We start from the raw sequence: 27,505 nt of genomic DNA, 5'->3' as shown, positions 1-27,505 counted from the left end.
GAGTCAGGAGGTCCTGAAGTTTGGTTTCCTTTAGTGTTCTGGGTTGGACTGCGGGCCTTCTTTGTGAGAAAACAGTTCTAATTTTCTTCTTATGGGTAGAGAGAAGACTCTTTGGTGTTTGACCTCGTTTGACCTGAGGAAAAGGAGTGCAAGCTTCTCTTCTTGCCAGGTAATATGCGGGAAAAAAGAGTCAATTTGGGTGAAAGGTAATCAAGGCCGAAACAGGACCTCTTTAAGTAGCAGAGATGAGATGACAAGTTCCTACAGTAGTGACAGGAAAACATTTTGTATTAATAGATTTTGCTACTTCTACTACTTTAATTTTGGCGGGATGTGAACAGGAAGTATGACTACTCTGTCAGTTAACAGAGCAGATGTGAGAAAAATTCTGCGGAGAGTGAATATTAATAAGGCTGCTGGTCCAGATAATATTCTTTGTACGTGTAGGGTTGCGTTTTGTTCAAATATATTCAAAAGTGACAACGATATCGATACCAATACCTTGATTTCAATACCAGTTCCTGAACTTTTTTTTATATACCAATTTTATTAAATCTGTCTTAACAAAAGATTACACTACACATTATGGTAAAAATCTTTCGTTAAATTGTTCAGCTCCTTGACATTTTTACAGACTCAAGGCAGTTTCATATCACAGTTAATATGAACCTATTTACCACAGTGTGATGAGCTCTTGTCTGTGTATGACAAGGTTTTTTTTTTTTTTTTCTGTGTGCCTTTAGACAAGCACACTCGACGGATCGACTAGTTTGGTCTAGCTACCGGAAGGCACTGGATGTCAACAAACAGGTAAGTAGCTCCTTGCACAAACACACTGTTTTAACTACTTTTTTATTCAGTTTGAGTCATACACGCTACAGTGCTGTGTGCTAAGGTGTCTGCTGATGTTGCATAACTTTTGGTGTGAGATGTGGAGCATGTTAAGACGCTTAAAACACAGTGTAAAGTTCTGACCCCATGCTGTTAGCTGTCAATGCTAAGTCTCCGTTCACGGAGCTCTGTAATGGCTGGACCAAATTTGTTCGTGTCTTCCCAGTCTCCCCACTCTGTGCACAGGTGATCTTAATCCACTGCAATCAGTCCAGAGGGATTGTAAAAGTCAGCCCAAAACAAAAAAAGACAGCAAGTCTTACCCACAGGGACTGCTACATGTGTAGAAAACCTTTTGAAGGACTAAAACAAAATCACATAAAAATTTCAGTATTATCAATGTATACATGTAAGCGTTAGCTATGACAGCCAATATTTTGATTTAAGCATGGTGTGAGATATATTGCCAAGTAGAGCGGCTGATGGTTTGCTGTTGATTGCTTGTACTTAAGTAAATGTTGTTAATATTTTTTTAGGTTGGATGATGAGAATAACCTATAATACATGTTAAATATACAGTTACGTAGAATAACATGCATATTTTGACACCAAAACCTACATGCTCTTTTTTATTTGTGTTTTTTTTAATGTCTGTAGAGGTGGAATTCTTGTACATGAGGACTGTGGTTAACAATATACCACCTCGGGTCATATTAGTGCACTGGGATAGTACATGTGATTAATGTGACCCAGTGAGCGTTTACAACTTCTGGTAACTATCATTCAATTATTGTGCTGTGATTATTCTACACTCCACTTGTAAAACATGCAGACTAAAAACAGAACTAAAGCCATGACATAGAAGATGAGGAACCCTTTGTTGAGTTTTTTACACACTCCCTTCCAGTAGCCAGCAGGCCTTGCTTCTTCCGTCCCGCTGTTGAGGAGCATTTTCACCAACTCCCTCAGCTCATATGACAGCTTTTCAAATTCACGGGACTCCTCCATCAGCTGGCTGCTGCTTTCCTGAAAAAGTAGTTTAATAAACTTTGGTTAGGGTTAGGGTTAGGTAAGTACGTGATTTTTGTAAATTCAGCTGCTATATTTGAAATATCCATTTTTTGTTTCAGTTGTAATGTTTGTGCTTGTTTTAACCCCAGACGTCATATAGCTGTTTTGATAAAGGTTTTTGCTGTGTGCTGTTTGCCGTTTGCTGTGTGCTTTGTGCTGTTTGCTGTGTGCTTTGTGCTGTGTGCTTTGTGTTATTTGCTGTGTGCATTGTGCTGTTTGCTGTGCACTTTGTGCTGTTTGCTGCGTGCTGTGTGCTGTTTTCTGTGTGCTTTGTGCTTTGAACTTATTCCTTACATACCCTAAGGGAGAACTGGACTGAGAGTGGACAGGAGGGAACGTGTTTGAACACAGCTAAACAGTCAGTACGTTTACATGATTGGACTACTGTGTTAGTCCAACTTAATCCAGACTTTTAAGTCCATGCAAACATGTTGAATTTCTCAAAATCGCCCCAGTTAATGCAGAGTCGATTTACTCTTTCATATATACGCCTTAGTCAGACCTGAATGGCCTTAGCGTTCTGCACATGCACCACAGTCCCGACTACATTGTGGTGGCAAATATCATATTTTCTACCTGCTACGTTTATTTTATAATTTTAGTTAGAGGTTACTTTGCAGATTGTATGCTGCATCAGAGCCAATTTAGCACATTTTAATTTATAATAAAAACAACAACTATAAAACTCCACCGATTCTGATAAGTAGGACAATGCTGAATATCAGATCCGATCAGATCCAGGACACCCATAGTATAAAGATACTTTAAGACTCAATGCAACTCATATGGGTAACTTAAAGTTTTAGAAAAGTAACCCTTTTGCATGATATCTCTACTTTTATGACTTCTGGTAAGTTCTTCTTAATGCCTGTCACTGAGTCTATTTTTTATGGCAGTGTGCTGAGAATGATGTGGAGTCTCACCGCCTGAGAAAAGAAGACCCTTAAACAAAATAAAGTAATCTTTAATTCACTGTTTTTCACTCAGAACACAATGTCAACACTTTTTTACATGGACTATCTCTGCAGGAAGGAGCAGTCCTGATTAAAAAAACAACTTTTTTTCTAATTATGTGAAAAATAACCTTCTAGATTTAAAATAGTGAAACTTGACCCTGACCTCTTTGACCACCGGCAGCACTTCAGATGGTGTTTCACCTGAAGAAACATCACAGAGTGGCACAGTGAATACATTTATCAAAAGATGTACACAAAACATGGTAAGTGCATATTCAAAATAACACAAGTGCTTTGTATTAGACATTTCATACATGACCGTTTTCAAAAAAATGAACATCTAGATTAATTTATATGGTGCTTCGCAAATTCAACGGATGTGTGACTTTCCTATGGTTGTGAATCTCACCTGTGTAATATTTTTTGGTGCTGACGTCGCCTTCTTTATACCCACAGTCCTCAATCATGCTTTGTTCTTTTTCTGCCTCTTCTTTCGTGTCCTTATGCAACAGAAACATTACCAAAACCGTCTCCAGGAGGCTGAGCATCATCATACCAAAAATCCCAATACAGTAGGACGCTAAAGGGGGAAGGCATCGTCATTAATGTGGACAAATAACTACACAGTGAGTCAGAAAATCCCATATAAAGTGCTGTCATATACAACTCAAGAATGAGTTTCTTTACCTATGAGTGGAATCCTGTTTGATGAAGCAGGCAGTATATCGTTCAGAATAAGCTGCATCACAGTGATGGCGAGCAGCACAGTGACCTTGAAGCTGAGCTTCTCGCCACTGCTGTCTGAGATCATGAAAGAGGCCAAGTCCAGACCCACGAAGAACAGGATGGGCAGCATGAAGTTGATGATGTAGAGGCCAGCTCTCCTCTTGATGGAGATCTGTGTAATGATGAGGTTACTGTAAATGAGGTTTTACAGGTAAAAGGGCAGCAGGCGGGATCCGGCTAATCTCTCCTAATTTGTCCACATCTATAGTGGTGCACCTGAGTCATGGAGGGGATCACCATTCTGGGGTAGCAGTTGGGAATGAACGTAGGGTATTGCTGTCGGCGCAGGAGAAGTTAAGATGTGATTAAGAAATGAATGCATTTCATTCCTTCTAATTCAAATTAGAGATCACTCTCTCTCTTGATTGAGGTGTGAAAGCTGCCTCACGCTTCACACAGACACAGAGACCCTGGTCTGATGACAGTACACTCAAATATGCAACAAGTCTTTCGTATTAAAGGGCAAAAACACAAGCAATTTTTCCAAACATTTAGAAAGAAATGCACAGAATGCTCATCGTTCATCTCTCATTTCCCCATCCACCTAGGATGTGTTGTGAAGGCTAGACCCACACAGAGTAAAGTTTACAAACACAAGTATATGATTAAAGTAACCATTAGCCCACTGATGGTTTAGCAAAGAAAAAGGGTGCATTCTTAAATCCAGTCAGAAATGGCTGTTTTGGGGTTCCAGTTTTAGAGCACTTCTGGCATCCTCTGAACGGAGGTTACTTTTGCTTGTATAGAAAATTAAGAAGGGCAATATTTTACTGCACTAGTAAAAACAAACAATCCATAATTAAACTTAAAAAGAGAAAAGGGAAATTGAAAATGCTTATTTATAGTGTAAAATGACCATTTGAACATGTGAGCAAGTGAAAAACGTGAAATTTAAAAAAATGCTTGAATGGAAATGCTCAAATTCGAGGCCTGAACTGGTGAGACGAATCTAATAATAGAAATGGAAACAAGAATATAAGGAAAACATCAAATGTGAAACTCAAAATGGGGAATGAAAACCCCCTTAAACAGAAAAACTGAAATTCTTTTTTGCGTTTGCACTTTAAAGTGAAACTCTCACCAAAAAGCAACTGAGGCTTTTTTTGGGATTGAATATGAGTCAAACCTTCGTGTAAAAGCATAATTACGACGAAAGAGGCACTTTTAAGATTTACCGTAGTTTCAGTTTTGGGCACGTTAATTTTGAACGGGAGTGCATGGGGCACGATACACTAGCATCAAAATCGCTATTTTTAGAACACTAAGAAGGCTCGACACAACATGAAACTGCTCGTAGCATCACTAGGGTCTCTACTCATGAACAAGAGCATTGAGATCATTGTTTGTGTACACAGAGTTTATGAAAAAGAAGGTTTTTGAACTACTCACGTTAGCTGCTGCATCTCCCCCGCGTCGCCGTCATGGCAGGCAAAAAGTGTTGATCCCCGAGTGCGACCTGACAGGCAGGAGAGTAATGGTGAAGCTCCTCAAGCCTCTCTCTGAACATGAGTAGAGACCCTCACCAGGGTCTCTACTCATGTTCATGAGTAGAGACCCTGGTGATGCTACAAGCAAAGTTTCATGTTGTGTCGAGCCTTCTTAGTGTTCTAAAAATAGCGATTTTGATGCTAGCGTGTCATGCCCCATGCACTCCCGTTCAAAATTAACGTGACCAAAACCGAAACTACGGTAAAAGTGCCTCTTTTGTTGTAATTATGCCTTTACACGAAGGTTTGACTCATACTGAATCCCAAATAAAGCCTCGGTTGCTTTTTGGCGAGAGTTTCGCTTTAAGCCCTGTCATCAAAAAAATCAAGGGGAAATAATAAATGAATCAGTGCTTCCCTCTGAAGTGTATTGACAGAATAAACTGTATAAAGACTCACAAAATGTTAATACTTAGATATGATTACTTGGAAAATGTTTACTTTCCAACTGTGCGTCTCTGTGTCCGGAAATACTCACAGTGTAAATGACCACACTTTGGTTGAAGTTGGAGTAACTGATGTTGTTTGAGTGAACCGTCATGTTGACAAACAGCCACTCGTACTCGTTGTGCATCAACTTGCGAGTCTCCTCGACGATCGCTGAAGAGTTCAAATGCTCAGTGAGCAGTATTTCCTTGTCTGAGGTGGGAGATGAAAAAAAAATAACTGACGTTTCCTCTCAGGTTAACAAAGAAGGACTGTATGATATGAGTGATCAGCTGAGGAGAAACTGTCAAAGTTATTAAAGCACACATTCATTCAAACTCACTTTGACTTTTATTGTGACATACACTATATTCCCCAAAGTATTCGCTCACCTGCCTTGACTCGCATATTAACTTAAGTGACATTCAATTTTTAATCCATAGGGCTTAATATAACGTCAGTCCACCCTTTGCAGCTATAACAGCTTCAACTCTTCTGGAAAGGCTCCACAAGGTTTAGGAGTGTGTTTTGGGGAATTTCTGACCATTCTTCCAGAAGTGCATTTGTGAGGTCACACACTGATGTTGGCTCTCAGTCTGCACTCTAATTCATCCCAAAGGTGGTCTATCAGGTTGAGGCCAGTCAAGTACATCCACACAAAACTCTCTCATCCATGTCTTTGTGGACCTTGCTTTGTGCACTGGTGCACAGTCATGTTGGAACAGGAAGGGGCCATCTACCAAACTGTTCCCACAAAGTTGGGAGCATGGAATTGTACAACATCTCTTGGTATGCTGAAGCAATCAGAGTTCCTTTCACTGGAACTAAGGGGCCAAGCCCAGCTCCTGAAAAACAACCCCACACCATAATCCCCCCTCCACCAAACTTTACCCTTGGCACAATGCAGTCAGACAAGTACTGTTCTCCTCGCAACCGCCAAACCCAAACTCGTCCATCAGATTGCCAAATAGGGAAGCGCGATTCGTCACTCAAGAGAACGCGTCTCCACTGCTCTAGAGTCCATTGATGGCTGGCTTTACACCACTGCATCCGACGCTTTGCATTGTACTTGCTGATGTATGGCTTGGCTGCAGCTGCTCGGCCATGGAAACACATTCCATGAAGTTCTCTATGCACTGTTCTTGAGTTATCCTGAAGGCCACATGAAGTTTGGAGGTCTGTAGTGATTGCTGTCTTTCCCAATCGCTTCCACTTTGTTATAATACCACTGACAGTTGACTGTGGAATATTGAGGAGCGGGGAAATTTCATGACTGGACTTGTTGCACAGGTGGCATCCTATCACAGTACTGCACTGGAATTCACTGAGCTCCTGAGAGTGACCCATTCTTTCACAAATGTTTGTAGAAACAGTCTGCATGCCTAGGTGCTTGCTTTTATACACCTGTCGCCATGGAAGTGATTAGAACACCTGATTTCAATTATTAGGATGGGTGAGTTAATACTTTTGGCAATATAGTGTATGCTATGTGTTTAGTAAGTTCAGCACAACATTATTAGCTTATTTGTTCTTGTAGCAGATCAGTTTGAAATATGTCATGGAGTAGTTTTATTATTGAATTAAATGAACTGACTTAAGTCACATGATGACCTTTCACCAGATGTCATCAGTGATGAGCACTTCAAAGGTTCAACTGTGACCAGGATGCTTTTCATTTTGCTGTAGGAAATTCAACTTCCAGTAATTGTTTGTTTATTGGTATTATACGTGTGTTTGGTGTATTTTACAAGACGAAGTGAGCAGTGGTAGAAAATGATATAGTATGATACTTTTGTTGAAAGTCTCCATTCTGTTTGAAAATGGGTCGTGATAACTCTGCGTGTTGTGCCGTAAATTATGTTGCTACTTCCCCTCTCAAACGCACCAGACTCACCATCGTGTACGACAGACTTGAAGGAGAGGTTGCAGGTCTGAATGTCGAAGGGGAATTTGTAAACACGCATCCTGCAGGCACTGACCAGCACCTGGTCATCCGTTATTTCAATTTCACCATCGTTCCTAATGATGAGAAAAGGATTTGGAGGGGCCCTGTCCTTCTCTGTCCTGAGTGAGACCACAGGGGTAAGCTTTAAATTTCCCATAGTATATCATACCATTAAACACTGGAAGTTACAAAGGTCTCTGGTTAAATACTGGATGTGTGACTGTAAAGAGGATAGCACCTGTAAACTTACTCCATGCAACATAAGATTAATAAACACAACATTTTTATTCTCGCTTGTATCATCAGATCAAACTTTGTTCAAAACGTTATCACAGATGAACAGTTCCTAAGTCAATATTCATATCCAAACTTAAGATTGTGGCTGCAGCTGCTCTACTTCATATTGTATGTACGTCTCTGTTGTTTTCTGCCTTTATGGTGTTTAAATCTGCTGTTAAAGTGGCACTTGTCTAAGCTTTTTGGTTATCACTATGAAGCTATTAAGCTACACAGAAAAAAAGGCAGATGATCATGATTGAAACCAACTCAAACCTGGATATAGTTTCTAACTGTTTTGTCCAAACCTGCCTGGCTCAGCTATTTTAGTTTGATCCTGATGAGTAATAACCGAAACATATTTTAGTCCTATTGCAATGCTTCGTTTTCTGTGTCATTTCTTAATAATAACATGATGACGAGTAACAGGTTACAGTTGTGAGTGTCAGAACATGCACATACATTCAAACTTACATCTCTTCAATAGTTATATCTGGCTTCCACAATAGTTCATTGGGGAGAGATATTCTGGTAATGTTGCAGAAATCATTAGGATCCCAAGTAAGGAATTCATTTTTCCACCACTGTGGATGAAAACAAGGAAAATGCTTTTTTTTTAACAAATGCACTTTGAGTTTCCCAAGAGAGAGAGAGGTGGAAATGTATTCATGGTCTTCTTCTTTCAGACAGAACTCACCATATCAATCCAAACATAGGGAATCAATTGTTGGTCCTTCTCTCTCTAAGAGCAAAGAAGATGTTTACCTGACACAGTTTTAAACAGGCACACTAGAATCACCAACATGAGTAATCAAACAGTACTTCAGTTAACACAAATTAAACCAAAAATCACTCAGGGCACAAACCTCCATGAAGTAGCCTATATCTATGTTTGCTTCTTTTCATCAACTGTTTACACATTCTTAAACTGGATTTGGATCAGCTGTCAATGTCTGATGGCAACCTTGCTTTTAATAGAATATCTGTCATGGTTTGGGCTTTTTGGTTAGTTGATTTCCTGTTTTATTTTGTAGTGATATACTGTTTTGTGCTGTCTCTTGTTATTTTTCTGCTTCCGCTCCCAGTGTTCTGTTTCCCTCCTGTGTTTGTGTGCTCCTCCGCAGGCTGATCATTCCGACACGCCTCACATCTCACATCAGCCTCCTTAGCACCACCCTGTTCTTAGTGTGCCTCAGCCTGCACGTCATATGCTCATTGATTTAGTTTGTATTTAAGCCTGTGTTGTTCCCTCACTCTTTGTCACGTCTATCCCATGTCTTGAATTTTCCTCGTGTCTGTAGTGTTCCTCGTGTTCCTGCAAGTCTTGCCCATGCTTCTTTGGTTTGCTCCTGCCTGTTTTTGTTGGCCAGCTTATTAAAGCTTGCTACCTGCCTGCCTTGAGTGTTTTGCATTTGGGTCCTACTTTCATAATAATGAAAATATCTGGTCTCCGGGAATATTAGGGGCTGAGTACAATCAGAGCCAGGCAGCTGATACCTCAGGGAGAATGTTTCATGTCGTGACTTCACAGCTGATAAAACGTGACTTTGATATCCTGTTACATCACAGGACAAGAGAGAAATTAAACAAATATAACCTATAATAAAGTTATTATCATAAGCAACCACTTACCACGTCTAGAATGGCAAAGAGTAGCACATCCAGTGTTACAATTGTTGGCTTTTTGTAGTTTTTAACAGGCCGGATCATGGTGAACTGCTCTTTGTTTCTGGTCAAGTTCAAGTGCTGTAAAACATCCAGATAACTGCAGTTATGTTCATCAGACGTCTGAACATCTGCAGCAGAAACAAAGAGACAAAAACACAAACAAATCAGGAACTGTGGTGCTGATTACTTTCACCATTTGAAATTCTGAGCTCCTTCAACAAGTGTTACGACCAGGGCCTAGGGGGAAACCCTGGCTTAACATGAAAGTGAGACTACCCTCTTCCCATCCTCCAAGCACCACCAGCAGCGAAGCGTTTTTAAATGGTTTTATTCACAAACACCTCGAGTTCACAATCAACAATGCTGGTAGTGTGGGACAACAGAGGAGAGCCTCGAGGAACTGAAGAGGAGCTGGTCCTTGAATTCTTGGCTTCCAGGAAGGAACCAATTAGCTCACCCGGGCAACCTACATCACTCAGACACACCCACCTACACACACGCAAAAGAGGGTTATTGAAACAGACAAATAGAAACATTTATGAACTCTAGGCCTGTAACACAAGTTAGCGGCCATGCTAGCGTGTTGAGTTAAAGGATGTGACATCACATGTGTGATTCATGGCACAATTCAAATATATTCAAGTATATATATATATATGTATATATACATATATATATATGTATATGTATATATGTATATATATATGTATATGTATATATATATATGTATATATATATATGTATATATATATATATATATATATATATATATATGTATGTATATATATATATATATATGTATGTATATATATATATATGTATGTATATATATATATATGTATGTATATATATATATATATATATATATATATATGTATATATATATATATATACATATGTATGTATATATATATATATATACATATGTATGTATATATATATATATATATATATATATATGTATGTATGTATGTATATATATATATATATATATATATATATATATGTATGTATATATATATATATATATGTATATATATAATATATATGTATACAAACCAAATTATTTTTTTTTAATATTTCAAATAGTTTGGGCCCAATAGGAAAAATCATTAATTGAGTAAAACTCCATGTTGCCACAGTGTTGTGTGATAAGGGAGAAGACTGTTGTAACATTTCACTTCCCAAACACCGTTCAATTTTAAGTCTAGTCCAGAAAAGCACAAAAAACAATGTTGTATTTGGGCTCTTAAATATTTTGGGAACCTGTCTACCTGTGGTTCGACTGAACTGGTTTAAAGTGGGATTTATCAATTCATAGTGTGTAAATCTGATATACTGTGATCTAAATCCAATTGCACTAACTCTAACAGGTCTGTTAATTCAAGCTTGTTATATAGGCATCATTGTGCACTTGACAACAGCAACCTGTTCATGTCTCAATCTGAAAATATGTTGATATTAAGCTTACCTCTTTTTTTTTTCAATGACTGGTGATTTGTTATATTCTTATTTAACTGTTGCTCAGAGGTGTCTTTACTTATTTTTGCAAACCCTTCATTTAAATAACATGGAGATGCAAAGAGCACTTTCTACAATATAACAACAGTTCGGTCGTTGTTAAATTATACTGAGAAGCATTTCTAATATTGTGTCCACAATGTTTTGATCAGTCAGGGTGGGCAAAATATTAGAAACACCAACAGTACAGACATAAACTACAATATTCTCCAAAACTGAGCATCGTAAGCTTCACGAAGGCTGGATTTATTACAGCACTCTTGTATTTGACTACATTAGTTTTGGCAACCGTGCCAAATAAACTGGAAACTGAGTGGATACACGGTTAGAAGATAATGAAAGCACACCTTTTTTTTAACCCCTGATGGTATCTAAAATCAGCAGCCTTGAATCTAAAAAAAGAAAAAACTGTTCATAGTGACGTTTTTGAATTATCCAGAGCTGTGAGGATGAGAGAAACCTCACCTGTGAGGAGGAGCAGAAAGAGGAAGCCAGCAGGAATCATGAGTGCAGGACCAGCGAGAATCCAGTCAGTGAGAGGTTTGTACAGCAAATGTACATCACTGTCGACTCTGCGCTGAAATGTCACCCAACACTGGAAGAGGGTTGGGCAAACTCAATGTTGTTCTTGTTCTTGTTTTCATCTCCGTAATCTAGAAAGTGATTTCAAACCACATGTAGCTGTACTCCAGACTGCACTTTTGCGAGGAAGTGGAAAGATTTAATGGCCCAGTTTTCAGCTGTGTGAGTGCATTTTCCAACCAAGAGGGTTTTTAACTAGCGGCTGGTGACTCAGAAATGTCTTAGTCCGTCTCTTATTACTGTCCCTCCGTTCCTCTCATCAAGCCCACTGGTTCCAACTGATTGAGTCACAAATTCATAATTAGTATTAATACTTTTAAATAAATCAACAACTGGCCAATGTTGTTTCTATCAAATGTTAGCTGCTAAGTTTATGTGTGGCAATTTTGAGCAGTGGATTGATCCATATTTGGCACTCAAGAGAGTATTTCCAGCTAGCAGGATGTTGTATGTCAGTTTGAAGCAACATAAATGAAAGCAAATGTGTTTGAAGATCCAGATGCAAGAAAATGTCAGGTCATTTAAAAGATACGAAAGGTGCAGTTTGTCATAATTAAAGTAAAATGTCATCTAGTTTTGTGTTAAACCACTCAGAAAAAGTGAAAGGAGAGTGTGTGTTCGTCTGTGAGTTACTCGGATGAATATTTCTTACATCATAGTTGTTTTTATTGTCTGCTCCCTGGAGATATCCAGCAGCCACCGGTGATTAAAGAAGAGGAGCCCCAGCCTGGACCAGAAGGACCATCAGCTACAACACATAAGAGGAACAGGAGGAACTCTGGACCAGTCAGGATGGAGAGCAGTTTCATCAGGTCCCCATTCACTGCTGTCACTACGAAGAGTCGGGATGATGAGAAACAGAATGACAACAGAGAGGCAGAGCCTTCAGCCAGCAGTTCAACAACAGCAGAAACTGATGGAGACGACTGGTGAGGATCTGAACTCTGAACAAGGAACCTCGATCCAGATCTTCACAAAGGAGAGAAATTATTTGTTTGTGATGTTTGTCACAAAAGATTTACTCAAAGGGAAAATCTGAAGAAACAGCCGAGTCCACAGAGGAGAGAAATCATTGGGTTGGGACGTTTGTGGTAAAAGATTTACACAAAAGTCTGAAAATACATATGGAAGTCCACTAGGGATAGAAACGTCTGTGTAAAATCATTAACAACGTCTTGATAGAAAACAGCATTTAAATTGTCTTTAATTGTTTCATTGTTTTAGTTTTTGTCTTGTGATTTTTGAAATAAAGTTCCTTGTTTGCATATTTCAAGTTGTTTGCCAGTCAAAAATGTGTTTTTCTTCTTGTTCCCACAGTTGAATGTTTGAGCTTCACTATGTCGACACTAGAGGGCCGTGCTCACATTCACTGCTGAAAGACTACATTTCCTCTGTGCTCACTGAAAATCAAATTTTAAGAGGCAGGACAACAAGCATGATTTGTGACATCACAGACTGCAGCCAACCTTTGTCTGATATTCAGCATACGCAAGTGTGATGCGGAAACTTACAGCCTCCAGTGCACAAACACTGGCAATGGATTGAAGGAGGAGACATTTTATGTCCAGCAGTAAAACATGTGACGTGATAAATATTTAGCTACCTATCTATTAAACACTGCTGCAGCCGGCCAAACGGGACGAGCGTCACCATGTTTCTTATCGACAACGTTCTGACCTGGAAAATGTAACCTCTTAATCAGTCAATTAGACACCAGAAATCAATCATTTGCATGCTTTATTTTGTCTATTTTTATTACACATCTGGTGGATTCACTGAACATTAGCATTGCACATGCTGACCAGTGTCTTGGGCTCATGTTATATATGGTATGTAGCTGTGTGTATAACATGCAAACATCACTACTGAAGGACTTCTTTCTACCTTTTAAAAGTTTTGATGATGCAGGATGGGTCATCAAAAAATGCATTATATGTGTCATTATGAAGCACCGTTAGTCTAGTGTGTTATTCCAACTGAGAGACATACAGAGTAGAAACACACCGGCAGCTATGACATAGAAAATGAAGAAAACTTTGTTGATTGTTTTGGTCACTCTGGTCCAGTAGCTGGGCTTCCCTCCTTCCATCCTGTTGTTGAGGAGCAGCGTCAGTGCTTTCACCACCTCCCTTAGCTCGTCTGACAGCTTTTCAAAGGCCTGGGACTCCTCCGTCAGCTGGCTTCTGCTATCCTGCAAAGGGGGGGTAGAAGATGGTGTTTAATTAGAGTGATTATGATTTGCATGTTTTCTTGTTTTGCATTGACAGCAAAGTAAATCTCAAATTCTAAATGAGTAAAATTGAAGCTATTTCCATAGCTAGACAACTTCCCTGAGAAAACTTGTTTGGTTTTTTTTGTTTATAATTTCAGCTAAACTATCCCCTTAAAGTAAAAAGTAAACCCAACCTTCAGCTGCTCATTTGGCGTTTCATCTGTTGACACATCACAGATGCATGCAGTCCATTTCTTCTTGTCTGGAAGGAGACATTAGACGCGAAAGACGGTTGCAGCATATTCTAAATTATTATAAAACCAGTATTAGAATTCATTGATGTGCACAATAATAGTACAATTATAACAGAGTAGCATCTTTGCCTGTTACACTGTTGTGTAAGTTAAAGTTCAGGTATAAACATCCCTCTTGGCTGCAGTGAGCCTTACCTCCTTTACAGGTGGCTTTGTCCTGTTTGCTATTGTCCTCTTTATCCATATCACTGTCTTGGGAGTCTTTCGCAATTAGATACAACACCAGAATCGTCTCCAGGAGGCTCAGCATCATCAAACCAAAAATCCCAATACAGTAGATCACTAAAGGAGAAAGAATAATCATGTTGAATCAGTTTAGACTGCTCCTAAGTGAGAAGAGACCCAGGGAGATAACTTTTTGGGAATTAGGGTAATCATCAAACCTTTTAAGCATGAGTGTGCTAGCATTGTAAGCATGTTGGCTTGCTAACATTAGCATTTAGCTCAAAGCACCGACCTGCCTGTACAGCCCCACAGAGTGCTAGCATGGCTGTAAACTCCTCTTTACCTATAAGTGGAATCCTGTCTGAAGAAGAAGGCAGTATATCATTCAGAATAAGTTGCATCACAGTGACAGCAAGCAGCACAGTGACCTGGAAGCCGAGCTTCTCGCCCCCACTGTCTGAGATCATGAAGGAGGCCATGTCCAGACCCAAGAAGAACAGGATGGGCAGCATGAAGTTGACGATGTAGAGGACAGAGCGCCTCTTCATGGTGATCTGTTGAATTATGTGTCACATCATAGACTGTCCTATTCAATCGATCTACTCATAAAAGAGTGGAAACAGTTACAGAGTCTGACATGTTTCTACTATCAAATGTCAACATTTTTTGTGATAAAATTCTGTACTGTAGACACAGCTCAACCTGTCCTGTGAATAAGAACACAGTTTGGAGTTGGGTTAAACGTTGAACCAGAGAGAAGGAACACATTTTAATTGGAACTGTTTTTTCTTTGTTTATATTTGCAGGACCATCTAATATACAATAATAAAAAAAAAGTAGCCACCATTCCAGCTTCAAACCCTGTTCTGTATCCAGTATCACTCACAGTGTAGATCAGCACGTCTTGCTTGAGGCCGAACATGTTGACAGTTTTGTTGGTGACGGTCATGTTGATGAACAGCCACTCATACTGGGTTCGCATCATTGTGTGTGTGTCCTCTGAAGAGTGGACATTGTGAACAAGCTGTATTTCATCGACTGAGGGGGGAGAGAAAAAAAAAACTGTGAGGTTTCAATGAAGAGAGGAGGTCCAGTACCTGGTGGCATCTGTTCACGTGATGAGAAAAGTCAGTTTCGTCTTATGAGCTCACCAGAGTGTACGACAGACTTGAAGGTGAGGTTGCAGCTCTGGATGTCAAAGGGGAATTTGTAAACGTGCATCCTGCAGGTGCTAACCAGCACCTGGTCGTTCTGAATGCTGACTAAACCGTTACTGTGGATGGTGAGAAGAGGACTCGGAGGGGCCTTGTCTTTTTCTGTCCTGTATGAAACACACATGAATAATACACAGCAAAAGCAAAAGCAAATCTGAAGATAATTTGTATATATTCTTCGTTGACAAACTTTTAGGCATGACAGGGTACATCATCATCAAGAGAGAATATTCCAGGAAAATTCTCTCTTGATGATGATGTACCCTGTCGTTCAAACTTCCCTCAAGTATGAGACATATGGACACACAGGCCCTACTTGAACAGATTAGTATGAGTATAAAGCTAAAAAAAAAAATGAGGCTATTAATTGATAAATCAGTCGACAGAAAAATAAGTTTATATATAGTTTTACTAATAGTACTCCAGTGAGATTTTCTGTAAGTTGTGTAGCAGCTTTATTACCCTGAACAGGGAAGCCAGTGTAGAATTGTGTCAGGAATTCTGACTGACTGGTTTTGTTCCAAATTCTTTATAAAATGGCTTACTCTAAATAATCTGCTGTAAATATTGAGTGCTTATGTGACAGTTCGGTCGGAGCAAGAAGCCATTTTATAATCGTTACTTTTCTAACTGTCCAAGCCAAATGCGTCAGCCGTAACATGAATCCCTATAACACCAGTTACTGTAATTACTGTTGTGGTTTTGCGAGTGTTAGTGCATGAATGTACATTCATACATACATTTCTTCAATAGTTATATCTGGCTTCCACAAAACTTCAAAAGGAAGGGAAACCGTCTTAATGCCACAAAAGTCATCTGGTTTCCATCCAATGTGTTGGTTCTGCCAGCTCTACAGAGGCAAACAAAAGAGAGACCAGGAGAGACTGTCAAAAAATAAACATCTGGGTAGGAACAAAAAGGTGCTATTTAAAGGGAAGACATTTGAGTGTCCTAACAGAGAGAAAAGTGATGATTCATTCAACTGCTGAACTCACAGCGATAATCCAAACGTAAGGAATGAACATCTGGTCGATCTCTCTCTATGAACAAGCAAAGAAATATGCATGAAAATCTTTCCAGTCACAGAACATGACACCAACACCACTGGCCCATCACAGCAGAACTTTCATAAAACGTCAACAAAATGACACATTAGCATAATCATAAACTTTCTAAAGACAATATTTGTACGTCACCGACAGGGGTCATATGATCAAGAAAATCATTTATGCAGAGTGAAGTGACTTGGAATTTGTATTTATATTGTTGTGTTGTGCTAAGTCTCACAAGAACCACGTTCTACTTTAATTATAATTCCAATAATAATTTGCTTTGCTTTGAAGGTTGCTTCTAACAGCTGAAACTATGGAGGCTATCGGACCTTGGTAAAAAGTGGTATTAAAAGACAGGACAAAGAGAGGCTAACTGGTTGGCATGCTAATTTCAGTAGACATCTCTGCAACATAGAATATAGACAAGTGTTACAAAGGTAGTTCATTTTTTGAGTGTTTTAAACCAAAACTCTGGCCGTATCTCAAAAGTTGCTCTATTTTTGTTTGTGACCTATTTTTTTTTTTTATAGATTTATCTTTAAATAGATTTTAAAGAGTGAGGCAGATTTTCACAGATTTTCTGTGAAATTTTTTTTGACGACAGTCAAAGAATCAAACAATGCCAGCGTCATAGTTTTCTCATCAACCTTGCAGATGCCGCAGATCTCAGCCGCAGAAGACGCTCAATGCTTTATAAAAGCCAAGATTGCAACATTCAATCGACATTCATTGAAATCTCTTGCCAATCAATAGATACATGATACACAATGCACATGTTAAAGCTTTTACAACTTACCACATCAAGAATGGCATACAGCAGCACTTCCAGGGATACTTGTGTGGCCTGTTTGTGGTCTTTAACAGGCCGGGTCATGAAGAACAGCTCATTGCTTTTGCTCAAGTTCATGTAATTTAAAACATCCTGATAACTGCACACTTTCTCAGAGGACTCTCCATCCACTGCCAAAAACATCAAGACACGATGAAAAAAAGAAGAAATACAGGATTATACCTCTTCTGAGCTATTATTCATTTCTGGTTATCCACTGCTTCTGAACTGAGCTCTTTAAGCACAAGCCGAAAACCAGCAGCAGTAATATCCGGTGCTTGTGGTCTCAGATGGATGCTGGCAGGTTGTGTGAGTACCAGCTCATCCACTCAACCACTAAATGCTTTTTAACGTCATCTGAGTCCAAATAGGCTCTCCATTTCAGATCCATCTGCTATATATATATATGTACTACCAAATGCATGCTAATAAAATCATCGAGCAGCACTCAGAAATGTGTCTGAAAAACTGACTCACTTGTACAGAGGTGTTGGCAACAGCTCTCCTAGGATTCATTAAGCTTATGTCCATCTTTGATTAAATAAATACATGCGTTGAAAATGTTAAACTCATAGCACCAGCCAGCCATGCAGATGGGTTTGATTTCTTCTTCTATCTGAATTCAGTTGAGGTGGATTTTTTTTTTTTTATTGTTTTTATTTTTTCTGTGGCAGGAAGCATGAAAATTAAGAAATTGAAACATTTACTCTTGATTAGCCACAGGTAGAAATAATTCAGATGAAAGCTCTCTTAAAGATGTAGGAGACGTTACCTGTGAGAAGGAGCAGAATGAGGAAACCAACAAGCATCGTGAGTGAGAATCCAAAGTCTTTATGAGATCCACCCAGCAAATGTGCATCCCTGCACTCTCCTAACTGTCTAATAATATTACATTGCAGTAAGAATAAATACCATTTCCTCACTCTGGGAGAGGGTTGGGCAAACTGGGTGACCAACCCTTTGTGTCTTTGTTTTTTTCAACTGGTGACACGCCGAATGCGGGAAACACCAGGAGCCACTGATGTCTGCCACACTGTAGGCAGATTGACTTTACTGTCACAATAAATGCAATTAAGAGTGTGCTTACAATGTTGTAGAGTTAAGCCTGGTAATTAAGACTTAGGCCTCTGGATTAAGGCACCAACCATGAGTAACAAATGTCCCCGAGTCTGGGTAAGGACCCTTGATGCGACTCTGTCTCCCTTGTTTCCTGTCATTTAACTACTGGTGATATCGAGTAAAGGCATAAACTGAGTAGCTTGTAGGCATTTTCTCGTGGTGTAGTTGCCTTCTGTCTTTTATATGTACAAATGTGATTTTCTACGAAAGACTAGATATAATATTTTTTTAATGCAGTAGCTCATGTATTATTCCATAGAAAAGCTCAGTCAACTAGCTGTGCTGATCTTTGACCAGTGGACTCAAATATTTCGTGCAAAACACAGTATTCCTTAAATAAATGGTGACAAAAACCATCATTGATCCTCTTCATGCTTTTATCAACAAAATACACCTCTCATTTCACAGAAAACAACATAACGCCCTGACAATTCATTAGACCAGATATGAACTTCTATGCCCTCTCTAGAGCCTACAACAGCCAACTGATGATCATTAAAACAAGAGACCCACTCTCTCGTATTTCTCCTTGATGATAATAATTGACGCATTATTTAGCTAACTGAATTCCAAATGTAGCAATTTGTAGATTATATGAGTTTTCTAAAGACTAAACTTGGAAAGTACGCAAGTTTATGTATTTTTCTAGCATTTCTCCAAAGTATTAGCTGTTTTCCCACTTAAGAACTTCTTTTAGACTATTTTACATGCATGCAAGTTATAACAGGGTATTCTGAAATCACAAAAAAAAAAAAAAAACTTTCTTATAGCCTTTCAAAACAGCCTAGAACCAGGCCCTGAAGAAAACTTTGTTAATTGATTTAGTCACTCTGGTCCAGTAGCCAGCAGGCTTCCGCTCATCTTTCCTGCTTTTGAGGACAACAGACAGTGTTTTCTCCAGCTCCCTCAGCACATCTGAGACCTTCTCCAAGGCATGGGACTCAGTCAGTCAGTTGTTAGTGGACTGGTAATTGAGGAGAACATGGACTATGTATGATTGTAAATGTGTGAACCAATGTGTCCATTATAGTAAGAAAGAAATGGTCAGTTTATCCAAATTCCAATCAAATATTGCAGTTAAATGTAATTAGGGTGATTAGACCAGACCAGCACACATAGTTACTTCGCACTAAAGCTCTCACACGTCATCACTCTGTTTTGTTTAACAGGCCAGATCATGGTGAACAGCTCATTGTTTTTGGTTACATGTAGGTATCTAAGCAGAGCCTGGCAACTGTAGTTTCTCTCAGTGTGCTTCCAGTGTACTGCAAAAATATCAAGACACATTGTCTGTCTAGGTAAAGGGGTATAATTTTGAAATACCGACGTCCATGTTCTTATTTTTGCTTCCTCTTCAGGGCTCTTATGTTTTTCTGCTCTTATGTTACTGAAGGAGATTCAAATAGCACATAATGCAGACTAAAGAGAAGTACATTAGTCTCTGTGGTTTGATACGCCTTCTAATTTATTATCAAAACTTGAAAAGCACAGACTCACAAATATGTACAGTAATATCCAGTGACTGTGGTCACTGAAAGGCCATTATGAGATGGGCGTTGTCAGGATTGCAGGGTTTTATCTCATTAGTCCACTAACGATTTTTAAATGTGAGGATTTTTGCTGTCATTTAAGCTCAGTGCTCACAAGACAAGAAAAATAAGCTGAATACAATACGATATTGTGTTTTGATGTTTTACTGACTTGTGTACGTGTACAGAAACTCTCATGGTTGCACTCAAGATAAATGTAAAATAAAGTTGATAAAATAAAGTTGTGTTGAAGTTGAATTTAATGGAAAGGCATGTTATGTTCATTTATGTCAAGTTTGAATGATGTGTGTTTTATGAATTAACGAGGCAGTCAAGCTTGTCTTGGTTTGATAAAAGAGAAACATTTTAATTCAAATGATCTACAGTTGTATCTTTCTGTTTAGCAAGGAAATGGAAGTGAGAGTATTCAATTTATTGACATTTCGTGAGTCTGTTTTAGTAAGTTATAACTCAGACTCTCACCTCTTGCAGGTACATACAGTTGATGTCTTTGACAAAACATCAGCACTGTTTCTTCACACTCTGTACATAAAATTGGTTCATTGGTACTGTTAATTCTGGCCATATCTTACAAGCACGACAGAAATGTGAAATTACTCTGTGTCCATTAAAAAAAAGGTGGTCCTCACATGTGATTAAATAAATAAATAAATACTGGTCCCCAAAATGTACACAAACAAGAATCGGTGTGTTTATCAGGCAAAAACGTTTATTATTTAGATGTTTATTTGTGCAATACAGACAGACTGATACAGGTTTTTAAAACCAGTACATAACATCCAACAGATCACAGAACGTTTAATTCATCAAATGAATACATCATGACATAATCTAGTGTAAATCCCATAATATTAACCAGATTGCATTTCCTCAGAAGAAATTTTGATATAAATATTTAAAGATTTCGACATTTTCAACAAGAATCCAGACAACTGGCACCTACAACACTTAGAGTTTGTTTGTGCATATTATATGCTACAGACATATTAGATGTCATATTACTGCACTATAATTCTACAGTACAAACAGATCATTGCCATAACGCCATGGTGTATACAGATTAGATGTTCTGCAGATGTAACACAGTGTAAAACATGCAAAATCCAGTACTTCAGTAGTTGTAATATACTGACAGTCAGGTAACATTTTCTGACTAAAACCAGAGTGTGGAAAACAGGGATACTATGAGTGCAAATCTTCCAGCAGAGAAAAGAAAACATTGTTAACCCCATCAGAACCACTGGTTATGATTAGTCCATGTGGGAACAGTTGTCTGGTGTGTGTTACTGAGTGAAGAGGTGGAGGCTCTGTAATCACCACAGTGGTCTGCAGCATTACTTGTCAATCATCTGGAAAAATCTAATTTTCCCTCATGAGTCCATGTAGTGCTGATGATGCAAATGCTAACAGGTTGTGCTGGTATTGAGTGAAGTAAAGCAATTATGTTTTATTATCCTTGCAAAGTATTTAGTTGTTGGCAACACAAAGCTAGTGGTAGTTTTAACCAAATAAAGTGGGCATGCTCTAGGTTTGTTTTCAAGCATTATTTTAGGTATTATTTCACCAGAGATATATTTGCTTCATACCCACATTTGTGAACGTATATGTTAAATCTTGTGGATGCAACAGTGTTAATATTTGAGGACATGCACAAGTGACACTAGACACAGACACAGAATACACAAGGAAGTTATCATGTTAAATGTTCAGTCCAAATTTTTTCAGGTTTAAACTGAAAAAAATACTTGGTTAGGCTTGGGAACAGATTAAAATAACTTGTGTAAGTGACACAACTTGCATTACATGCGTGACATCACTTGTGTCTTTTACGTATGTCCACTAACTTGTATTACATACGTAAACAACAAATTATAATAATAATTGCAGTGGGTTTGTTCATTTTATTGTGTTGTCCTATCTGCAGTGCATTTCCTAAATGCTGTGCCTGTGTTGTGAGATTGAGAGGTTTTCTTACTTTGCTTATGTTAAATTTATCTCCATGTATTCTTGTAAAGGTGCGATATGTAAGATTGGCCACCTGTTGAATTCATACCTCCGACAAATAGGGGCAGCATATAACCATAGATACTGCTCACTGGTGCTTCTGTATTCTGTTTATACATCCCTGACCGTAGCCACTGTCGGCCGTGCAGCTAGCTGGACTACCTCGGGAGTGTTGGTGTAAACATTGCTAACCGAGCTGTTTGAGTGCTGGAATAAAGAGGTTTTTATCTCTGCAACACAATACATGGCTGTCTTTGACTTAACTTCATAACTGTTATTTTTCACATTTTGTTAAGTTTAGTTTATGTTTTAATGTTTCAATAGTATATTTAAGTTGCAACACATTTGTTGTTCTCTGTCTGGGATCATTAAGTAATTCTATCTATCTATTTGTTGGTCCAGTGTTAATTACTGTAACAGAAGTGCTAACCAGCTACATATTCAGCCTAAAAAGACAGGAGAAAAAAGGAACTTAATTATAATTGGCTTTGGGTAAAGCTTAATAAATCATGTTTACATCATGCAGCGTTGATCATCATAATACATTTTGCCATTTTAAAAAGATAACAATTAAAAAAACGAAAATCACTGTTATATAGGTGATAAAGAAGTATTTGTTGACTCTTTTAGCCATTTTGGTCCAGTAGCCGGGCTTCTCCTCTACCTTGCTGTTGATGAGGAGCTGAGACAGTGTTTTCTCCATCTCCCTCAGCTCATGTGAGAGCTTATCCAAGGTTTGGTACTCCTCGTTTAGCTTGGTACTGCTGCTGCTGCCCTGCAGAGGTGGTTTAGTAGACTGGTTTATACAAATATTGACTGGGTTGAAATATGTGAAATTCAGCAATTTGTGCCCATGGTGATGAGAATTTAAAGGGCAGCCAAGTTCTAACCTCTTTGGCCACAGGCAGCTGTTCAGCTGGAGTCTCGCCAGTAGTCACATCATAGATACACGCACATCGAGTCCATTTGTTCACCTCTGCAATGATATGTTTGACACAAAGACAGCTTTAAAATCAAAGAATTTGCAAGTATGTATGAAATAGAAAAATAAGTGTTGGGTAACATTTTGGACCATATTCCCTTAGCTTCCTCTTATTCTCTTCAACCTGACAGTAAATGGGTCCTACAGTATATTTACTGGGTTAATTCTGACAGGTGGTCAGCTCTACACCACAAAGGAGTCTTAGCTTTACGTATCTAGGCTCGTTTTGAACTTAGACAAAGGACGTGAAACTGGTTCCTGGTCTCACCTCTGTCACTGTTGTTGAGCGCTTTATCCTGTCTGTTACAGTCCTCAATTCCACTTTGGTCTCCGTTTGCCTCGTTGTCCTGGGAGTCTCTTTCCATCAGGTACATCACGAAAATCGTCTCCAGGAGGCTCAGCAGCATCAGACCAAAAATCCCAATACAGTAGACAGCTGAGCAGGACGAGGAGCTTTATTAAAACAGAACAGTAACTAAACATTGAGTCAGCATGTGCTGTTCCTACTCATCTAAAGTGCAGATCAATAAAAGAGCTTCTTTACCTATAAGAGGGATCCTGTTGGACGAGGCTGGCAGAATTTCATTCAGAATAAGCTGTAACACAGTGATGGCAAGCAGCACAGTGACCTTGAAGCTGAGCTTCTCGCCACCGCTGTCTGATATCAGGAAGGAGGCCAAGTCCAAACCCAAGAAGAACAGGACGGGCAGCAAGAAGTTCACAATGTAGAGGATAGACCGCCTCTTCATGTTGATCTGTGAAATATTGTTAAAGAGTCAAGTGTAGAGTCAGCACAGCATTGGACAAACAATATATAAATGACTGCATTAATAATGAGCAGTAGAGGGCAGCAATGTGCATATTTTTACACTATTTGTGTTAAGTTGCTGTCACTACAGCATGCTTACATATTGTACCATTTCTCCGTAAATGGTCTGCAATTCACTGCATATATGCATATATTAGCAGTATGTTTACTGTAGTTTAAATTTGGACATTTTCCCTTAAAGTGAGGACAGGTTTTTTTCAAAATGGCAATACTCAAATACAGCAACCTTAATCTGTAGTGAGATAAAGTGCCTGATGACACAGTTTCTCTCTGTGTTTAGTTAAACATACAGTGTAAACGATGATGTCTTGGTCCTCTAGATCAGTGGCGTTTCTGGCAGTAACTTTCATGTTGATGAACAGCCATTCGTACTGGGTCCTCATCACCTCACGAGACCACTCCGTGGCCTCTGAAGAGTTGTCGCTCGCCTGGAGACGGATGTCTTTGGCTGAGGTGGGAGATAGAACAGGAACTGAGGAAGTACACACACATATATATTGAAATATAATGATATGTTTTCCTCATGATGTTTATATTTTCGGCTCATGCCACAATCACCAGCGTGAATGACAGACTTGAAGGACAGGTTGCAGCTCTGAGTGTCGAAGGGGAATTTGTAGATGTGCATCCTGCAGGTGCTGACCAGCACCTGGTCATTCTGGACTTCAACGACACCTTTATTATTGATGGTGAGATAAGGACTCGGAGGAGCTTTGTCCTTCTCTGTCCTGTATAAGAAAATATGTAAAAAACACATGCTGTTGATTACCAAAGGACGCCTTATAAAAACACAAACTCAGTGATGTCCACACAATACAAGTGAGGTTTTTTATTGTTTTAAGTTTTAAGGTATTTTTTCTTTGTCTTTTTATGTTTTAAAACAAGTCACCATCTACCTCAGTTGTTTTTGGGAGAATGGCGAATGCTATATTACAGCGAAGGTACAGAAATGTTTTGTGGACTATAAAACGTCACCAGGCTTTATATCGGCTTGGCGTTAAGTGGATAATGACTGAATCTTAATCTGTGAATCGCCATCAAAATAGCAAAAGCATGAGGCCACAAATATAGGGACATTTGATACTGATGTTGGCTTTTGCATTAGAGTCTGAGAGCCATTATGACAGTCTAGACATTTGAATTATGCTCTCTTAATTAGCTGTTATTAGCTATAATTTTATAGCTAATAACACAGTGTGTGTGTGTGTGTGTGTGTGTGTGTGTGTGTGTGTGTGTGTGCATATGTGTGTGGTAATGTGGGCACATTTGCACTTACATTTCTTCAATAGTGAGATCTGGCTTCCACAAAACTTCAGTGGGAAGAGAAACATTATTGATTCCACAAAACTGAGCTGGATCCCAGGAAATGTACTCATTGTTCCACCTCTACAGAGAAAGACAAGGAGTCATAACCAGCCAAAAAAAAATAACATAAACAGTAAATAAAAGGGAAGTGAGAGAGTGACACAGATTAATATCGTTTATAAGACTTTGGAGATTTGTCAAAAAATTTTAGTCCTCAAAACTCACTGTGACGGTCCAAACATAAGGAATGAATTTCTGGTCTTTCTCAACCTGTAAACAAAGAAATACACTTGAAAATATACCTCCACACCGTCTGCACAGAGCTTTTGAAATAAACTGGATGTGCCGAACAATAAACACAGACCATGTTTCACAGAAGTCAGCATCTCCCTGGTTCCCTCAACAAAAAGCTTTCAGGATTCTGGAATGTGGAATAAGCTCTGTGGTGGACGCAAGTTTATGATGCTTAAGATAATCCTCACACATGAACACCACTTTTCAGATTTTTAAGCGAAAATTAAAAATCGCTAAAAGTGCAAAGCTAACGTTAGGTATAAATGGAGTACACTGCGGTCAAAAGGCTTAAACGTCACCACCACTAAGTGTCTTACTACACAATTACTATGCTTGTTTCTATAAATTGATCGACCTACAAGTTGTGAAGTTAAAGTTAGAATAGTTTTTACTAAAGTCAGCCTGTATAGATGGACAGGTGAGTGGATGAGTCTCTGTGTTGGGTGTGATGACGTTTAAGGTCCGTGACAACCTCTGTAGTCTCATTTAGCCCCTTGTTAGCAACCACCATTTTTAAGAGACGTAATCATTTCTAATTTTATTGTTGGACATGGCATTTTATGGCACAGAGCAAAATGTGTAAATATCTTCAGCATGTTGTAACCACAGAGCTTATTGCAGACATTTAACTGGAAATCAATTTAAAAAACTCAAAGACTTTGAGACAAGGGAACCTGATGAGAAAAAATGTGAACTGGTGTTCGGCATTTTGGACCTACAACATAAAGAAACATTAGGTTTTAATGTAGCTGTGGTTTTGCACAAAAAAAGTACTTTGCTAACATTTATTTTGCTGATTGTATCCAGTTGCCCAAAAAACCTGTTTGCAAAAGAACTGACAATGTGACAATCACTCACCACATCCAGAATGGCGTAGAGCAGAACCTCCAGGGACACCCGCGTGGGCGTTCTGAAATTTTTCACCGGCCGGGTCATGGAGAACAGCTCGTTGTCTTTCTTCAGATTCAGGTGATTTAAAACATCCTGATAACTGCAGTTGCCCTCAGTGTTCACCACATCTACAGCAGAAACATCAAGACACATCCTGTATGACAGAAATACCTCTCAATAGGAAAGAAATCAGATTTACTGTATGTGCTTTAAATGACTTATAATGAGATGAAACAAGACAAACATGGTGGTTTGGTCTCCACTGCTTCTGACATAGGTAATCAAACCACGAAAAAGCACCAGCTCGCAGATCTCTGCAGTAATACCCAGTGGTTGTGGTCGCTGAAAAGCCATTATGAGATGGGCGTTGGCAGGACTGCAGGGTTTTATCTCACCTCACTAATGATTTTTGGGGGGTTTTTTGTGAGCGTCTTTGAGGTCATTTAAGTTTAAACAGGGAATTTCTGTATGAGATACATATTTGCTATACATGGTACCCGACAAGGCATGCAAATCTGGGTTTAAAAACATAAGTATGTCAGCAAAAGTTTTTTTTTTATTATTGTTAAAAAATATATATTTTCTTGTCTCATTGTTCCTTCTTTTTTTATTCTTTTGGACATTTTTGTTTTACAGAAACTCACATTTGTAAACAAGAAATAATAACACGCATTAATCCCTTCAAAACACCAGACAGATGGATGAAATGAAAATAACAAAAAAAACATGTGAGAGAAAATGTGAAAGTAATATTTTGCCCTTTAGGTTGGAAAGCAGTTTGATTTAATTATCAAGAGTTTCCAGGAAATAATTTGCCCAAGCTTACCTGTGAGAAGGAGCAGCAGGACGACACCAGACAGCATCGTGACTGCGATGAGTAAGTGAGAATCCAAAAGTCAGCGTGAATCCCTGCCCTCTCTGTCGTGTCCAAAATATCACCAGGAGTGGTAATGTGCCCACTGCCACATACGGGAAGAGGGCCGGGAGAACTGAATGACCATTTTAATTTTGATACAGGCATTAGTCTGACAGCCATCCGGATGCTGTGGTCACTCCCACAGCATCTCTCAGAGACGCAGGAAGGCCCCATGAGGCAGAAATGGGCTGTAATGATTGTTTAATGGTGAAAGTAAGCACAGCGATATGCGTTTTTTCTCATAAACCTGACACATCTTGGCGAAAAACACATCAGTCAG

The 27,505-nt window shown here is 38.9% G+C and overlaps 3 protein-coding genes across 4 annotated transcripts; all 3 read right to left on the bottom strand.

Moving 5' to 3' along the window:
- Positions 1 to 968: 968 nt before the first annotated feature.
- On the bottom strand, positions 969 to 11,720 carry LOC115570832 (5-hydroxytryptamine receptor 3A-like). Its single transcript, XM_030399591.1, has 10 exons — positions 11,433 to 11,720; positions 9,411 to 9,574; positions 8,476 to 8,520; positions 8,253 to 8,362; positions 7,452 to 7,621; positions 5,610 to 5,770; positions 3,546 to 3,756; positions 3,268 to 3,438; positions 3,022 to 3,059; positions 969 to 1,857 (listed from the first exon to the last, which is right to left on the bottom strand). The coding sequence occupies exons 1-10, from the start codon at positions 11,470 to 11,472 to the stop codon at positions 1,633 to 1,635; spliced, it is 1,335 nt and encodes a 444-aa protein (XP_030255451.1). The 5' UTR covers positions 11,473 to 11,720; the 3' UTR covers positions 969 to 1,632.
- Positions 11,721 to 13,360: 1,640 nt separating this feature from the next.
- Positions 13,361 to 17,609, bottom strand: LOC115571560 (5-hydroxytryptamine receptor 3A-like). The gene is made up of 9 exons (XM_030401007.1): positions 17,303 to 17,609; positions 16,450 to 16,494; positions 16,195 to 16,304; positions 15,392 to 15,561; positions 15,127 to 15,278; positions 14,584 to 14,794; positions 14,211 to 14,357; positions 13,956 to 14,023; positions 13,361 to 13,740 (listed from the first exon to the last, which is right to left on the bottom strand). The coding sequence occupies exons 1-9, from the start codon at positions 17,477 to 17,479 to the stop codon at positions 13,504 to 13,506; spliced, it is 1,317 nt and encodes a 438-aa protein (XP_030256867.1). The 5' UTR covers positions 17,480 to 17,609; the 3' UTR covers positions 13,361 to 13,503.
- A 3,099-nt stretch (positions 17,610 to 20,708) lies between these two features.
- On the bottom strand, positions 20,709 to 27,328 carry LOC115570859 (5-hydroxytryptamine receptor 3A-like). 2 transcript variants are annotated; one of them, XM_030399624.1, is made up of 11 exons: positions 27,136 to 27,328; positions 26,277 to 26,437; positions 25,350 to 25,394; positions 25,096 to 25,205; positions 24,378 to 24,547; positions 24,110 to 24,267; positions 23,535 to 23,745; positions 23,259 to 23,426; positions 22,899 to 22,984; positions 22,673 to 22,783; positions 20,709 to 22,454 (listed from the first exon to the last, which is right to left on the bottom strand). In XM_030399624.1, exons 1-11 carry the CDS (start codon positions 27,170 to 27,172, stop codon positions 22,434 to 22,436), a joined length of 1,278 nt encoding a protein of 425 aa, XP_030255484.1. In that variant the 5' UTR covers positions 27,173 to 27,328; the 3' UTR covers positions 20,709 to 22,433. The 2 variants fall into 2 exon arrangements, with proteins under 2 accessions (XP_030255484.1, XP_030255482.1); XM_030399622.1 differs by having other exon boundaries at positions 20,709 to 22,783.
- Between the last annotated feature and the right edge of the window lie 177 nt (positions 27,329 to 27,505).

Source organism: Sparus aurata, chromosome 20 (genome assembly GCF_900880675.1).
Source record: "Sparus aurata chromosome 20, fSpaAur1.1, whole genome shotgun sequence".
Lineage (NCBI taxonomy): Eukaryota > Metazoa > Chordata > Actinopteri > Spariformes > Sparidae > Sparus > Sparus aurata.
The sequence above is the reverse complement of the archived record's forward strand: the minus strand, read 5'-3'. Positions and strand labels throughout refer to the sequence as shown.